This window comes from Cimex lectularius, unplaced genomic scaffold (assembly GCF_000648675.2).
Source record: "Cimex lectularius strain Harlan isolate CLEC.00 unplaced genomic scaffold, Clec_2.1 scaffold9, whole genome shotgun sequence".
Classification (NCBI taxonomy): Eukaryota; Metazoa; Arthropoda; class Insecta; order Hemiptera; family Cimicidae; genus Cimex; species Cimex lectularius.
Genome location: NW_019392733.1, coordinates 884751 through 901908, shown reverse-complemented (window position 1 = coordinate 901908; position 17158 = coordinate 884751). Strand labels below are relative to the sequence as shown.

General features: G+C 37.0%; 1 protein-coding gene across 3 annotated transcripts in view; it reads left to right on the top strand.

Moving 5' to 3' along the window:
• Positions 1-17158, top strand: part of LOC106665351 — a 53608-nt gene that overhangs the window by 24408 nt on the left and 12042 nt on the right. For all 3 annotated transcript variants that reach the window (XM_014391710.2, XM_014391711.2, XM_014391709.2), the window contains exon 2: positions 11983-12076. In XM_014391710.2, the coding sequence (XP_014247196.1) occupies positions 11987-12076 (90 nt within the window). In that variant the 5' untranslated portion in view covers positions 11983-11986. The remainder of the gene's footprint in view (positions 1-11982; positions 12077-17158) is intronic.

Genomic DNA, 17158 nt, shown 5'->3' with positions numbered 1-17158 from the left:
AACCCACGACCAGGCTAGATACGCCGCTGCTCTACCACCTGAGCTATCGTGACCTCGATCCACTCGGACATCAACTCCCCATCTCAACCCCTCATCTAGCCGAAGGTCGTGGGTTCGAATCCCTCTCGTGCCATTAACTTTTTTTCGTCTCAACTAAAAACCTTAATTAATTCTTTCAAATTTTGATGTGTTACATTTAAACAGTTCATATTGGTAACGGTATTTAGAGGATATACCAGATTTTTATTGAAACCAAAAAAGTACTTATTTTGTCTCGGATATAAAATCAAGTCACTATGTTTCTGAAAATCATACCCCAAAATCATTGAGACCGGAAGATTTTTTATGACGAAAAACCTAAATTTCCATGAAAACTCTTCAATTCTAAGTTTTAACTCGATTCCCTTTTTGGGTTGTACATTTTCTCCGTTTACAGCTATTAATTTTAAATTTGTCTTAAATTCATTTTTTTGGTTAACTATTCTTGAATTTACAAGCTTATGATAAAAGGTTTCTGAAATTGATGATTTCGTTGCTCCTGAATCTATCAGTGCATTTACTGAAATTTTGTTATTTATAATGGTCGTAATTAATCCAACCCCTTTGTTACAATTTACATGATTTTTTTGACAGTGGAATGTTTTTGCTTTTAAAATATTTGTTTTTTGAAATTTATTATATTTTAAACTGATCTTATCGATGACAGCTATAAATCCTTTTACATCATTAAAATTTCTTTGCTTTAGTTTATGTTTATTATTTTGTTCCGTTGTAGATGAATTTGGTGTATTTGCTGTTAATTTCTCCGACGCGATTGGTCAGAGATCTCTCCGTTTTTTGCTGATTCCCGAAATTTAAATCGTCGGTATTTTATTTTATTAAAATAGTGCGGGTTGAGCCTGTTTTCGTTCCTATTTATTTGCGGATGGTAGTTATAAGAATTATAATCTTTTTGAACCTTGTCTGTTTTCTATCCATCTCGAAATTGTTAGGCACCAAGTATTTTCCTTTACCAAAGCCTTCATTAAATTTATTTATATTTTTGTTTTGTCTGTCATGAAATTTATTAATGTGAAGGGATTCGCGTGCATCAGTGCAGTGAAAATTCGGACTTTTATTTGTGTACCTTCTGTAATCAAAATCGATGTCTCTTATTGTAATTGTCTCTTCCAAGAGTACGCTGACTATTTCTTCTCTCCAAATCCTGTTCATATTCCCGTCTGCTAAACCTATTTCCTCTGTCATAACCTTGTTGGTAAAATTCGCTGTAGTATTGTCTATTGTTAAAATTCCTACCAAAATTATTTTTATATCGCGGTTCAAAATATCTGGGTTTTTTCTGGTTTGATTTGAAATCGACATTCCTGTTATTTACATAATTACCAGAAGATCTTCTCTCTTTAAAAAATTTTGGTTTTGCGGGACCACTTGATTCAGATTCCGACAATGATGATATTGGTCTGTCGTATCCGCGGAAGTATTTTCTTTCTCGGTTTCTATCAATCGGTTCGGGAAAGGTTTTATTAGTTTCTAGGCCTAATGACATGAATTTTCGGTATCCTTTGTTTTGTTTGTGCTTCCTAGGTTGATAGGATGAATCTGAGTCGCTGTCCGAAGAAAATTTACGTGAAGTAGCTGCTCTATTAGTCAGAATTAATTCTATTTTACTTATTTCCTTATAGAGCTGACTTATGGAATATATTTCAAATTTGGTACCCAATAAACTCAAATATTTAGGATCGAGTCGCTCAATAACAATACGAACCGTTTCTATTTCCGTTGTATCCCGGAATATTTTCGCATATTGAATTTGTTTGTCGACGTATTCCCGGATAGACTCCCTTTTTGATTGTGCCCGAAGTAAATATTTGGTTTTCAATTTGAGGATTTGTTGTGGCGATACGTGAAACTTAAATAACGAATCACGTAAAGATCTAAAGTTTATATCTTTTCTTTGTGCGGCATTTTACAGCAAGGAGCTTACGGATCCGTGGCTATTTTCAGCTAAAACAAAGAGAATCTCTGAAGTTAACGATTTATAATGAGTCAAAAGAGGATACAATGCACACAAGAAATTAAAAATAGATTCAGGATCATTTAATATTAATGGCGGTAATTTATTTATTCTGTTTTAGAGGGAATGATGTAGCTTGGATGCCCTGATAAATTTTTGTTCCAATTTTCTAACTTGTCGCGGGTTTTCTTCCTCGGATTCCGAGCTTACAAATTTAGGAATGAATTGGTCATCGGGATTAGAATTTGAGTCGGTTGGGCTTAGCACAGGCCTCATCGCCATTGATGGAGCGAAAGGTATATTGTTGAATTTATCAGTGATCGGCACGACAGTCTTTTTACATCCTAAGCCTTTTAGAGTTTTAAATTCTACGGTTTGCGGCGGCGAGGCTTCGCGACAAATTTCTCGATCTGTAATAAATTTCTTTTTTTCTTCTAAAGCTTTTAAAATTCGGGATGATATTGATGTGACAAAGGTTTGCCTCTGTTTTTTAGGAATTCTTTGTTGGATTTGCGGGCTATCATTTAAGAATTCTGAAATTTCGTTTTCTATTATTTCAATGTATTCATTCGAATGGAAAGTTAAATTCCCTATTTTATCCAAAACATCAGGTTCTTACCTAACTTCATTTCGACTACTTTCTTCCGAATCACAGATATTAGCTGAACTATTTTTTTTAAATTATTTTTTTTATTTATTTAATCAACCACGCTCTGCTACCAATTTTGTCACGATCTGTTCTCGATTCAACAAGACGGGCCCAACTCTGAATCCTTTTTATGAGAAACAGAGCCCCAGAGGTCTTCATCGAACCTGAATACAGCCGATCAGGTGCCTTTTTAAAATAAAATTTAATTAAAGTTTAAAAACAATTTATTAAACACACAAGAAAATAATAATTAAAACCAATAAATTTCCTTTTAAATTGTGAACAAACAATTAAAACTTTTTATAAATTTAAATAAACAGTAATTTCCTACAAAGCGTTTGCCAGACCATTTAGAACAAGGGTGGATACGTACTCACTATTTCCAGTCAATTCGCAGTGGACCGAAGCACTCTATTTTAGGGAATACAACACTTTTGAGGATCGCACACTTATCTTGTCTCTCATCTACACGGAATCTTGTTCACCTCCCTGACCCGACTGTCTCTTCCCTATTCTCTTTTATTTTTTTCTACTCTAAGCCTAATCACGGCATCTAAATCATAACATTGTCACTTTGAAATCAATTGAAATGTGACACACGTATGTGCGGTTAAAAAATACTTAAATCGAATGAAAGAAACACAAAACGCTACGCTTTGAAGTTATTTAATGAACTTCTGAAGACGGAAGAAGTTTGGAGGGTGATTAACCTATAACTCGATAGTATCGTAGAATTCTGGCCTGGTTTTACCTGTCCGAAGGGATGAATTAATACTCGTAGTGACCTTAAACTTACTCTAACTGCTATATACGTGATCAGGTGGAGCAAAACGTATAACTCTGTCCATATGGCAGCAGGCTATGTCCAGCGACGATCTTAGAGCCACCAGTACAGCGTGAGGTAGCCTTTTCACCCCAAGGTCCCGTAGCCTTTTCACCCCAAGGTCCCGTAGCGTACGTTTTGTACGCTCTGGTATGACTCCATAGGCGTCCACGATTAAGCCATCATCCCTGAAGAAATGCTTCTGGTGCCGTCATAGAAGCGCAAACCCTAGCACGCTGTACTTAGATCAGCCACTTGGTTCAACGCGTCCGCTGACTGATATGCCACACCGAGGTCGAACACTTGTACTACGTACTCATTGGTGACCACGATATGGCCGGAGGATTTGCCCGTCGTCCGTCCGAAGACAACCTTGGTACTCGGTATCACGGAGACTAGCGACATGAACTTGGAGGCATGATCACGAGATTCTCAGGACACGTTGTCAGCACATGGGAGATCCGTTGCCAGCTCCACATCTCCCACATTTGTTTCGCAGGTTTTTATCAGACCTACACATTGCCGTGAGGTGCCTAATGCGTCACGTTGTCGTGAGGTGGAGGGCATTAACAAACCCTGATTCTTGAGCCAGCAAGCTGGCGTCAAGGAGCCTACGGTTCCCACCGCGTCGCCTGGCTGGCTCAATTGTCAACTATTTACAATATTCTCCCCACCGTACATTTGACCCCCTTCGGATAGCTAATGATGATCGACGTCTTGCTGTTCGCTGCATCTAAAGTCATGCTCCTCTGAAGTCATGTATGCTCATACAATGTGTGGATGGCCGGTGTATATCCGTGGGTTTCAGAAGATGAGACATGATGTTGTGGATCCAAAAACCATTAAGGTCTTGACGTAAATCTCGAAAGTCCAAAATTCCGCATCTGGTTCTTCTTTCTTCATTCTTGATTAATACTTGAACCATTTTCTGCGATGGTATGAAGTAGTCTTGTGGCTATGCATCTTTCTCGGTTGATCAAAGGATTTACCCATAAAGTTCAATTTCATTCAAACGTAACCGAGTCCATAATGACTGAATTCTTGCTTTAATTTGGAATTATATGTCTTCTGTTCATCGTAGTAGTGAGTAGGTTTTGATCAAGAGGATAGCATTTGGAGCACGGAGGGGCAGACCTGGCATTGGCTTATACAAAAAATCCTGTTTTATAGCAATTAAAATTAGCTTTCATTATTAAATTTTATAATTGTCAAATTTACTATTGTCTTGTTTCTTTTTTATTTATTCTGTTTTTTAACAATCTAAATGAAGTCAACGTTTAAGAGCGTGATTTTGTACTTATTTTATAAATAAAATTAACAACAAAATGAAACTTTAGAGGGACTAATGTTTGTAATTTTCAATAAACAATAATAAAGGATTAAAATATAGCTTAATTTATAGTAGGTTGACTATATGCTTTAAGTTGCGTTATGTGTGCCTTTCTTATTTTTTGGGGATCATTTATATCTTCTAACACAAAACAGACCTGATTTATTATGTTTTTGACTAAAAACGGACCTTGGTATTTCTTTTGTAATTTCAAATTAATATTTTGCGCCTTTTTTGAGATATGATATGGTTTTAACATGACACCGACTTTAAATTTACCCAACTTCCTATTTTTGTTGTAATAAAATGCATGTCTCTCGTGTGCCCTTTTCAAATTTTTTATTGCACATTCCCAAATTATTTTAGTTTGTTTATCATTTTCATCCCTGGACTCAACTTGTTCCCATTTTATTTCCAAAGGTGTATTTAAATTCGACCCAAAAATATTTCTGCAGGAGATATTTTGGTAGATTCATTGATGCAATTATTTAGATTTGCGGTAATCCAGGCTACATAATCATCCCAAGAATCATGGTTTACCGAGTAGTTCACCCGTATAGCATTTTTCAAATTAGCAACATATCTTTCCGCCATGTTTCCCTGCTGCCGATAAGCCGTTCCTAACACATACGTGTGCCAAATTTGAAAAAAAAATTTCGGTAGTAGGGGGAACGAAAAATAGCTGCATTATCTGATATAATAAATCTCTGGATTCCATGCTGGGCGAAAATATAATCCCGTAAAACTTTCAAAACGGTTTCTCTTTTTTGATCTGTAGTCGGGATGGCCCAAACAAATTTTGAAAAACTATCAACTGCCACGAACAAATAAGAATTTCCGCTTATGGTTTTTGTTAATTTGCAAAAGTCTATATAGATTTTCTCCATGGGCTGAGTTTCTATTTGGGACTGCATAAATCAGTATTTTGTAAAATTACTTGTTTTATATTCTGCGCATAACTTACATTGTTTACACCGTTCAATGTCCTTTTTAAAATAATGTTGGTGAAATGCTTACTTATTTTCTGTAAGGTCTTCGTAATTCCTAAGTGTCCTCCGAATATGCTATTGTGTTCATAATCAAATATTACTTTTCTTAAAGAGACCGGTAAGTAGATTTTTGGTTGAAACATGGTGCGTGTTTTGAAATATAAAAGTCCATTCCGCGCGTTAATTTTATAGTTTGGAACTGATTCTCCCTTTTCAATTTGATTTATAATTTTTGAGGAAAATTCATCTGCTGCCATTCTATTAAACTTTCGAATAGTTCCGGAAAACCGATCACATTTGTTAAACCATAGCCTATCTGTTCCTCTAGTTGTTTTTCAAAATTTTCTGTAATAATTTTTCGTTGAATAGATGCTCGTGTGAAAAGGTCCGCTATTACGTTTTTATCACCTTTAATATGAATTATATCGAAATCATATCCTTTCAAAAAACTAACCCATCTCGACCATTTTCCTTTTGCAGAAATGCTAATTGCTCGGGAACCAATTTTCAAACCAAAAGGTACGCGGTTAAACTGATATATTTTTTCACCGTCGGTAAATGCGGTAAGAAATCGGGATTCTGGCGATAATTGCAATTGATGAAATGATTTTGTTAGATCCAGAGCTGAATAATATTTATGGCCCGCTAACTTGTCCATGACCGATTTACGAGGGGGGATTGGGTACTCAAAATATTTTTATTTTTTATTTAATTCCCTATAATCTATGACAAGACGATATTTTCCTTTTTGTCCCTTCTTAACTAGAAAACACGGAATGCAATAATTTGAAACCTTTTCAAAAATTATGTTTTGATTCTTTAAGTCTTTTATTATTTCTTGGGTTGCTCGTTTTAGAGCCGGAATTAAATAATATGGACGACAACGTACTGGATTAGAGTCTATTAATTCTAATCGAATTTGGAAAGCGTTGGCTTTTCCTATTTGATCGTTTAATACTTCTGGGAATTTCGATTGTAAATATTCCTTCAAATTTTGATGTGTTACATTTAAACAGTTCATATTGGTAACGGTATTTAGAGGATATACCAGATTTTTATTGAAACCAAAGTACTTATTTTGTCTCGGATATAAAATCAAGTCACTATGTTTCTGAAAATCATATCCCAAAATCATTGAGACCGGAAGATTTTTTATGACCAAAAACCTAAATTTTCATGAAAACTCTTCAATTCTAATTTTTAATTCGATTCCCTTTTTGGGTTCTACATTTTCTCCGTTTGCAGCTATTAATTTTAAATTAGTCTTAAATTCGTTTTTTTGGTTAACTATTCTTGAATTTACAAGCTTATGATAAAAGGTTTCTGAAATTGATGATTTCGTTGCTCCTGAATCTATCAGTGCATTTACTGAAATTTTGTTATTTATAATGGTCGTAATTAATCCAACCCCTTTGTTACAATTTACATGATTTTTTTGACAGTGGAATGTTTTTGCTTTTAAAATATTTGTTTTTTGAAATTTATTATATTTTAAACTGATCTTATCGATGACAGCTATAAATCCTTTTACATCATTAAAATTTCTTTGCTTTAGTTTATGTTTATTATTTTGTTCCGTTGTAGATGAATTTGGTGTATTTGCTGTTAATTTCTCCGACGCGATTGGTCAGAGATCTCTCCGTTTTTTGCTGATTCCCGAAATTTAAATCGTCGGTATTTTATTTTATTAAAATAGTGCGGGTTGAGCCTGTTTTCGTTCCTATTTATTTGCGGATGGTAGTTATAAGAATTATAATCTTTTTGAACCTTGTCTGTTTTCTATCCATCTCGAAATTGTTAGGCACCAAGTATTTTCCTTTACCAAAGCCTTCATTAAATTTATTTATATTTTTGTTTTGTCTGTCATGAAATTTATTAATGTGAAGGGATTCGCGTGCATCAGTGCAGTGAAAATTCGGACTTTTATTTGTGTACCTTCTGTAATCAAAATCGATGTCTCTTATTGTAATTGTCTCTTCCAAGAGTACGCTGACTATTTCTTCTCTCCAAATCCTGTTCATATTCCCGTCTGCTAAACCTATTTCCTCTGTCATAACCTTGTTGGTAAAATTCGCTGTAGTATTGTCTATTGTTAAAATTCCTACCAAAATTATTTTTATATCGCGGTTCAAAATATCTGGGTTTTTTCTGGTTTGATTTGAAATCGACATTCCTGTTATTTACATAATTACCAGAAGATCTTCTCTCTTTAAAAAATTTTGGTTTTGCGGGACCACTTGATTCAGATTCCGACAATGATGATATTGGTCTGTCGTATCCGCGGAAGTATTTTCTTTCTCGGTTTCTATCAATCGGTTCGGGAAAGGTTTTATTAGTTTCTAGGCCTAATGACATGAATTTTCGGTATCCTTTGTTTTGTTTGTGCTTCCTAGGTTGATAGGATGAATCTGAGTCGCTGTCCGAAGAAAATTTACGTGAAGTAGCTGCTCTATTAGTCAGAATTAATTCTATTTTACTTATTTCCTTATAGAGCTGACTTATGGAATATATTTCAAATTTGGTACCCAATAAACTCAAATATTTAGGATCGAGTCGCTCAATAACAATACGAACCGTTTCTATTTCCGTTGTATCCCGGAATATTTTCGCATATTGAATTTGTTTGTCGACGTATTCCCGGATAGACTCCCTTTTTGATTGTGCCCGAAGTAAATATTTGGTTTTCAATTTGAGGATTTGTTGTGGCGATACGTGAAACTTAAATAACGAATCACGTAAAGATCTAAAGTTTATATCTTTTCTTTGTGCGGCATTTTACAGCAAGGAGCTTACGGATCCGTGGCTATTTTCAGCTAAAACAAAGAGAATCTCTGAAGTTAACGATTTATAATGAGTCAAAAGAGGATACAATGCACACAAGAAATTAAAAATAGATTCAGGATCATTTAATATTAATGGCGGTAATTTATTTATTCTGTTTTAGAGGGAATGATGTAGCTTGGATGCCCTGATAAATTTTTGTTCCAATTTTCTAACTTGTCGCGGGTTTTCTTCCTCGGATTCCGAGCTTACAAATTTAGGAATGAATTGGTCATCGGGATTAGAATTTGAGTCGGTTGGGCTTAGCACAGGCCTCATCGCCATTGATGGAGCGAAAGGTATATTGTTGAATTTATCAGTGATCGGCACGACAGTCTTTTTACATCCTAAGCCTTTTAGAGTTTTAAATTCTACGGTTTGCGGCGGCGAGGCTTCGCGACAAATTTCTCGATCTGTAATAAATTTCTTTTTTTCTTCTAAAGCTTTTAAAATTCGGGATGATATTGATGTGACAAAGGTTTGCCTCTGTTTTTTAGGAATTCTTTGTTGGATTTGCGGGCTATCATTTAAGAATTCTGAAATTTCGTTTTCTATTATTTCAATGTATTCATTCGAATGGAAAGTTAAATTCCCTATTTTATCCAAAACATCAGGTTCTTACCTAACTTCATTTCGACTACTTTCTTCCGAATCACAGATATTAGCTGAACTATTTTTTTTAAATTATTTTTTTTATTTATTTAATCAACCACGCTCTGCTACCAATTTTGTCACGATCTGTTCTCGATTCAACAAGACGGGCCCAACTCTGAATCCTTTTTATGAGAAACAGAGCCCCAGAGGTCTTCATCGAACCTGAATACAGCCGATCAGGTGCCTTTTTAAAATAAAATTTAATTAAAGTTTAAAAACAATTTATTAAACACACAAGAAAATAATAATTAAAACCAATAAATTTCCTTTTAAATTGTGAACAAACAATTAAAACTTTTTATAAATTTAAATAAACAGTAATTTCCTACAAAGCGTTTGCCAGACCATTTAGAACAAGGGTGGATACGTACTCACTATTTCCAGTCAATTCGCAGTGGACCGAAGCACTCTATTTTAGGGAATACAACACTTTTGAGGATCGCACACTTATCTTGTCTCTCATCTACACGGAATCTTGTTCACCTCCCTGACCCGACTGTCTCTTCCCTATTCTCTTTTATTTTTTTCTACTCTAAGCCTAATCACGGCATCTAAATCATAACATTGTCACTTTGAAATCAATTGAAATGTGACACACGTATGTGCGGTTAAAAAATACTTAAATCGAATGAAAGAAACACAAAACGCTACGCTTTGAAGTTATTTAATGAACTTCTGAAGACGGAAGAAGTTTGGAGGGTGATTAACCTATAACTCGATAGTATCGTAGAATTCTGGCCTGGTTTTACCTGTCCGAAGGGATGAATTAATACTCGTAGTGACCTTAAACTTACTCTAACTGCTATATACGTGATCAGGTGGAGCAAAACGTATAACTCTGTCCATATGGCAGCAGGCTATGTCCAGCGACGATCTTAGAGCCACCAGTACAGCGTGAGGTAGCCTTTTCACCCCAAGGTCCCGTAGCGTACGTTTTGTACGCTCTGGTATGACTCCATAGGCGTCCACGATTAAGCCATCATCCCTGAAGAAATGCTTCTGGTGCCGTCATAGAAGCGCAAACCCTAGCACGCTGTACTTAGATCAGCCACTTGGTTCAACGCGTCCGCTGACTGATATGCCACACCGAGGTCGAACACTTGTACTACGTACTCATTGGTGACCACGATATGGCCGGAGGATTTGCCCGTCGTCCGTCCGAAGACAACCTTGGTACTCGGTATCACGGAGACTAGCGACATGAACTTGGAGGCATGATCACGAGATTCTCAGGACACGTTGTCAGCACATGGGAGATCCGTTGCCAGCTCCACATCTCCCACATTTGTTTCGCAGGTTTTTATCAGACCTAAACATTACCTCCCTAATGCGTCACGTTGTCGTGAGGTGGAGGGCATTAACAAACCCTGATTCTTGAGCCAGCAAGCTGGCGTCAAAGAGCCTACGGTTCCCACCGCGTCGCCTGGCTGGCTCAGTTGTCAATCTCCTCCTTCTTGAGTCGTCTTGCTAGCGCATACAGGTCAGCATAGGTGGTGGGCCACGACCCGAGCCACCGTATGATGTCCTCGAGACCTGCTCGCCTCTAATCCCTCATATTAAGTGCCAGCTAGTTGGTATCTCCCTCCAGGTGCAGCGCTGGCCATAATATCAGATTATCTATCATTGATGACCATATTAGCATTGCTGTACGTTTAATTCGTTACACAATGTAGGGGTCACATGGCCACTTTGTAGATTCTTCTAATAGCTTGGCCGGATTGTGTTTTGTGTTCTATTTTGTCCTTTGTGTCTCACACGAGCATGCCGAAATGCCGCATCGCGTGAGACAGGCAAAACCTACGAGAATAAGCGGACCATAATACTTCGATACAATCAACCTATAGGTCCATTGCCTTCCGTACTTCTGTCTTCATTAAATATGTTCAGAACGTAGCTTTTTTATTTTTCTTACATTCCATTTACATATTTTTTAAGGTCACATATTTATAGAGAGTGTGAGGTCAAAAGAGGATTTCTAGTGGGTAGAAGCGTATGGCTTACCGGGCTTAGTCTATAAAGCTCAAAGTTCTCAACTTTTCTCCTATGGGGCCAGAAATCGTCCGCAATTTCAATGAGTTAAGCCGTTTTTTAAGCGGTTAAATAAAAATATAATGAAAAAATTATAATCTCAGGAAAAGACTTTATAGCAGAGCATGAAAAGGTAGTATGTATGAAATAGGAATTTTATGCTATTCATTTTCAAGAATTTAAATATCACTGGATTTACGACACCGGTTGATATTTTTGTAATTCGATTTCCACCAGCTCGGCTCATAAAAGGTCATAACATTTCCGAACTTTATTGCGGCATTCGGGGTGGGGTTCGGGAGTTTTAAGTTAACAATACATCGACGAATCATCTGATTAATTTTCATAGAAAATCCCATCCCACACTCCTGGCTAATTGTACTTCTTAAATTACCCAAGTAAACAGATAAAGATATAAAGCTCAAAGTTCTCAACTTTTCTCCTGTGGGACCAGAATAAACCCTTAATCAGCCCTTTATAAAAAGGGAGGGACCCGGTTATTATTACCGTCTACAAATTCTAAGCGTTTGGACGTCTTAATCTGTACAAAATTAAGATTGCCTTAATCCTGGACTGTAACAAATAAGATTTCTAACCTACAATGGATTTGACGATATAAATCACAATTCTTAATCATGTAAAAATTAAAAAACTTAATCTTTTGTTTTGTTTCAGAGAAATGTTGATAACTTTCATCTTCTTCGTCCTGGCGTCACTTGCGTCTGCAATTAAAGATTCAGCGTCTTTCTTACCTCAGTGTGTCGTCCAGGTTAGTTCCACAGCTTAATTAAATTTGCTCGGCTGCATTGTTAGACATGCCCAAAGCTTTTGACAGGATCTGGCACACGTGAATTCTTTTTCACTGGTTATTACCAATTCGTAAAATCCTATCTAACCGACCGCTGCTTCGGTGTGAGATGCGGCAACGAGTTTTCAGAAGTCAGACCGATTCAGGCCGGCGTTCCACAAGGGAGCATCCTTGATCCCATCCTATATGCCATTTCTGCTACTTACCTGCAGAGACATCCCAACACCATTCTTGCAACCTACGCTGGTTATACTGCAATTTTATCACCTAATAACAATCCTACAAGTCACCTCCAATATCCAGGATCATCTTGAGCTCATTGCAGAATTGTGCAAACCGTGGAAGATGAAACTGAACGAGGGCAAATGCACCCAAATTCACGCAAAACAAACAGCCTTGCCCAAGTCTATGCGTTAACAGTAAAGAATTTCGACATCTACACAAGTAAAATTTTTAAGGCTAACAGACTGATGTGGAATCACACAAGACTCAAACGAATTACGACGCATCTAACATCCAATGAATCCAAGCATTCCAAACGAAAATCTCCAGAAGAATTCTCCAAACTACTTACTTCAACCTATCCACAATGACCTTACCATTCCCATTCATTAGTATCCGTTCCCGCTTCCTCAAGTTTCACTTCAATCTTTCGATCTTTCACCTATCCTAACCCTACTGCTCAAGAAGATGACCCCGAGACCTCCTAAACCCGATAACAAACAGAGTACCAGCATTGGATGGCATCTCATAATACGTGTCCTCTGAGTGCAGTCTGCATTTTTTATGACAATCAGAGGTAAAGAACACAAGAACCACAGAGTAAGCAGTTTCGGCCAAAATCATTCGGTTCTTTACAAAATGATTTGTTTCACCATTTTTAACCAATGGAGAAATTTTACATGTTCTTCACAACAGTATTCCACTATGCCATGTGTTCTAGATTCTTTTGTTATTATTTTGATATCTAGATCATTAATTATCCTTTGAAAAAAAAAAAAAAAAAAAAAAAAGGGCAAGATTCTACAGTTTTTCTTTGATCTTTGTTCCTAATTATTGCGAAGAGGGTTGTTATCGAATTCTTGAGTGCTTGTTGCTTAATAAGCACGAAGAACTCCAAAAAAATGGTGGAGTATTTTATGGAATTGTTATGCAAGTGTTGTTTTTAATCAAGATGAAGAGATAACAATTTTTGTCCTTTTTAAAATCCTATTTTTATTTGTAATTTCATTTTCTTTCTCCGTTATAAGCTAAACTCATTAACTTCCTTTGTTATGTAAAAGCTCCCTTGTTTCTAAGATAACATTTTATGCGTACTACGAGTCAAGATCGACCGTCTCCTCTGTGGATGAAACATCGACCACCATTTTCTGTCTGCAGAATACCTTTTTCTTTTCTAGTTTATCCATCTCAATTGTTAATATTTGTTTCTGTTTGACGGTGGGTGGAATGTAATAGAATTATTCATCAAAAGCTGTGCTTATATGCTTATAGTCAGATAAAACCTTTTGACTTCAGTCCATTCACAATTTGTGATTTATTGCAACTTTTGATGTGGATTTGGATTTATATATTGTAAGTTCAAATGGTCCTCTGTTCCAATTTTTGGATGAAAACAGCTTTGTTTTATTTATATATGATACTGATATCATATTGTTTTGTGTTCCCTAGTGAGTGTTGACAGTGAATGTATTTATTGTAGTGAATGTGCAGTGTGAGAAGGCCGATGGTGGAATATTGAGTGTCCCATCCTCTATTAGAGCTCTGTCTACAGTGCGATCTAGGAACAGCAAGCGTGCTGAAATGACCTAGTTGTTGACAGCACCCGGAGTCTAACCTCAGTGGCTGGACGCATAAGACTGTCTGACCCCGGACTGCCAACCCCCTAGGTGGGTGATTCTTCAGGACTGCTGGCAATCTGTCATAAATTACTAAAAGCTGGAATTGCCTGCGAGTTCCGAGAAGTGATAGGCTCAACTCTGTATATGCATGGGCAGATTTGCGCTTATAGAAATCAGATTTCTCCTTGAAGCCTGCTGAGTTATGCACGAGACCTGAAGTTTGTCTTTTTACTAAATGTCTGGTCTGCCGATAGTGCTGGTTTTGTCAACTTCAAATTTCAGTCGTTTATCTGTGGGTTATTATGGAATAAATGGGGGCGTCGGTGGCCACAATGGTTTAGGCTTTGACCCGGCGTTCATCACTGTAAGGTAAGGATTCCGGGTTCGAATATAGCGGTCCTATATTCGAACTTACATACATACAAATGGGTCTTCTTTTTTTCTAAAACACCGGCACCCCGAGCGTTCAAATAACCTCGTAGTTGAAATACCCTTTTAGTGGCTGGGAGTTTTTCGGTAACTCTGAGAAGGGCCGGTGTTGTTTTGTAATGTTGAGACGATAAGGCCGGGACCGTTTGTATGAGCGCCGTTGGTGGTGGTAGGGGCTTAGGTCTGGGGCCATGAGTCGGTTGACTCTGCAGCGGTTGAGGGACTCTGGTGCAACAGGTCGGCTGTGTTGAGAACGCGAGATCGAGGCTAATGCTGGGAGTACCCTTGCCGTTGTTGTCGGTGCTCCAATAGTGATTGGCGAGAGCTCGTTGGTTAGACGAGTCTCGAGGTGTGAAGTGAGGTCTCGTCGGGTAGATGAGTCTGACTCTGAAGTCACTGGGGGCAGTGCATTTGCTTATATACGAAATGAAGAGTGGAGGGAGAGACCATTCCAGAACTGGTAGTGACACCTAGAGGGTACCGTGGTAACTGCAGGTTGCAACCACACCCTCGTAAAAAAATTGATATACATACATAAATAATAATAATTTGTACAAACATAAATATTAGGGTTTCAAATGAATTTCATATTTGGTGTTTTTATAAGGGTATTACAAAAGCCCTCATGACTAAAACATTTTCATATAAAAATTGTTAAACAAAATGGCAAAAAGGAGGGAAAACTCAAAAAGGTGGGGTTGAGATAGGAAGTTGGTGTCCGAGTAGATCGAGGTCACAATAGCTCAAGTGGTAGAGCAGTGGCGTATCTAGCCGAAGATCGTGGGTTCGAATCCCGCTCGTGCCATTGCCTTTTTTATCTCAACTAAAAACCTTAATTAATTGTAATATATTAATTGGTCAAGCGGACCACGAAATTAGTGAGGTTAAACAAAATATTTGCATTGATCTAACAGAACATTGGTTTTGATTGTAATTTCACATCTTTTTTTTCAATGTGCCACCCTTTAAAAATAAATTGGGGAAAAAACAAAGGCAGATGATGCGACATCAGGGGTATAAACAGGGTGAGGTGAGGTAGTAAATTTATGCGAATTTTTCCTGTATCAAAAGCAAAGTGCAAAGGCTCCATCTCATAGCATCATTGTTATATTCCGGCTTTTTTAAAACTTCCTTTTCTACAAAGTTGTTAAGTGTGAGGCTGAAAGTAGTTTAAAGTATCAAGCATCTTTATATATCTGCAAAACAGAAATCAGGGAAAATTTCCAGCTTTTCCCCGATACTGTCATAGAGAAGACAAAGAATCAAGGGAGGATTATATGATCTCTGAAATATTATGATGTTTATTTAGAGATTGTGAGATGTGGCTTAGGGTGATATAGGTTTAGAAAAACATTTTCTTTACACACTCGTTTGTTAATGTTAAAAACAATTAAGGATGACAAATCTATTTTTAATTTATCATTGCTATAACTTTATTTTCAATTAGAAAATCCCTGTAAAATCCTTACCTGTACACCCTAATACTATTATGACCACTTAAGCAGAAAATATGGCTATTTTGTCCCCGAATCCTATCCAAGTTACCTCCATCATCCAAGAACACCTTGAGCATATGGAAGACAGGTGCGAAAAGTGGAGTACAACTGTACATCAACAGAAAAGATACCGATCCACGCAAGTCAAATTCCTAGGACTATAACTAAACGGCAGACTGATGTTGAATACCCACACGAGACTTATGAGACAACAACTTATCAAAAGACTTGGACCACTACCAAGACTTCTATGACAGAAATCCGTCTTGAGCATCAACACTTAACTAACATTACACAAGACGTGTGTGGTGATTAGTGACCGTTTGTCGATGATTATTCAGAAATCGTGAGATGCGGTCTGGTGTGATGTAGGTTTCAGAAAAACATTTTCTTTATCGTGCCAACGTTTCGATCTTTATTGAGCTCATCTTCAGAGACTGGGATTTATAAACATTGTTTTAACATACAAACACATATAAGATATGAATATGAATTTATACAATGTATACAATAAAGAAATTTTAGGCTTAATCAAAGTATTTGTACTCACTCAAAGTGTGTATTTTCTGTGTAGATGTGTCCCTGATGTGTTATCTCACTAACATTCTCAACACGACACACAACAGTGACACATCTACATAAAAAACACACTCTTTGAGTGAGTACAAATACTTTGAATAAAGGGTAAATAAGCATTATCTTGTACAAATCAGTACAAACATTTAGATAATTTTTATACTTATTTTTCCTAATAATAAAGTAGCACAGGTTCCTTAATGGTTGATGAATTAGTTCAAAATGGGTATTAGCTAAAGAAAGAAACTTTTTAATACGGTGTCTAATCAGTAGTTTGGTGGACGAAGACAATACAGCTAAGGGCAGTCAAGATCCTCAGTAGTGCTCAGAAGTTAGTGTGTCTGAGTATCACTGCGGCAAGAAAATGACCACCACTGGTACTCTGAAGGTCCTTCTGAATCTACCACCACTACGTACACTACATCCAGCGAGAGAGGGCAGAGCCACAATTCTTAGGCTAATGCAGGGACAGGCTCCAGTAACTTGCATAACAAGGAGCAACTAAAGATCAGGCAGACAGGGTACTGGAGTACTCATGACCCCTAAATTCAGATTTTACAAAATAAAATACCTCGTTGGGCAGACTGGGAGAAAGGGATCCTAGTTAATGTTGACCATATCCGATATACAGATAGCTCTAAAACTGGATGTGGGTCAGGAGCTGGTATTTACAGAAATAAACTAAGGACTAGAATTCATAC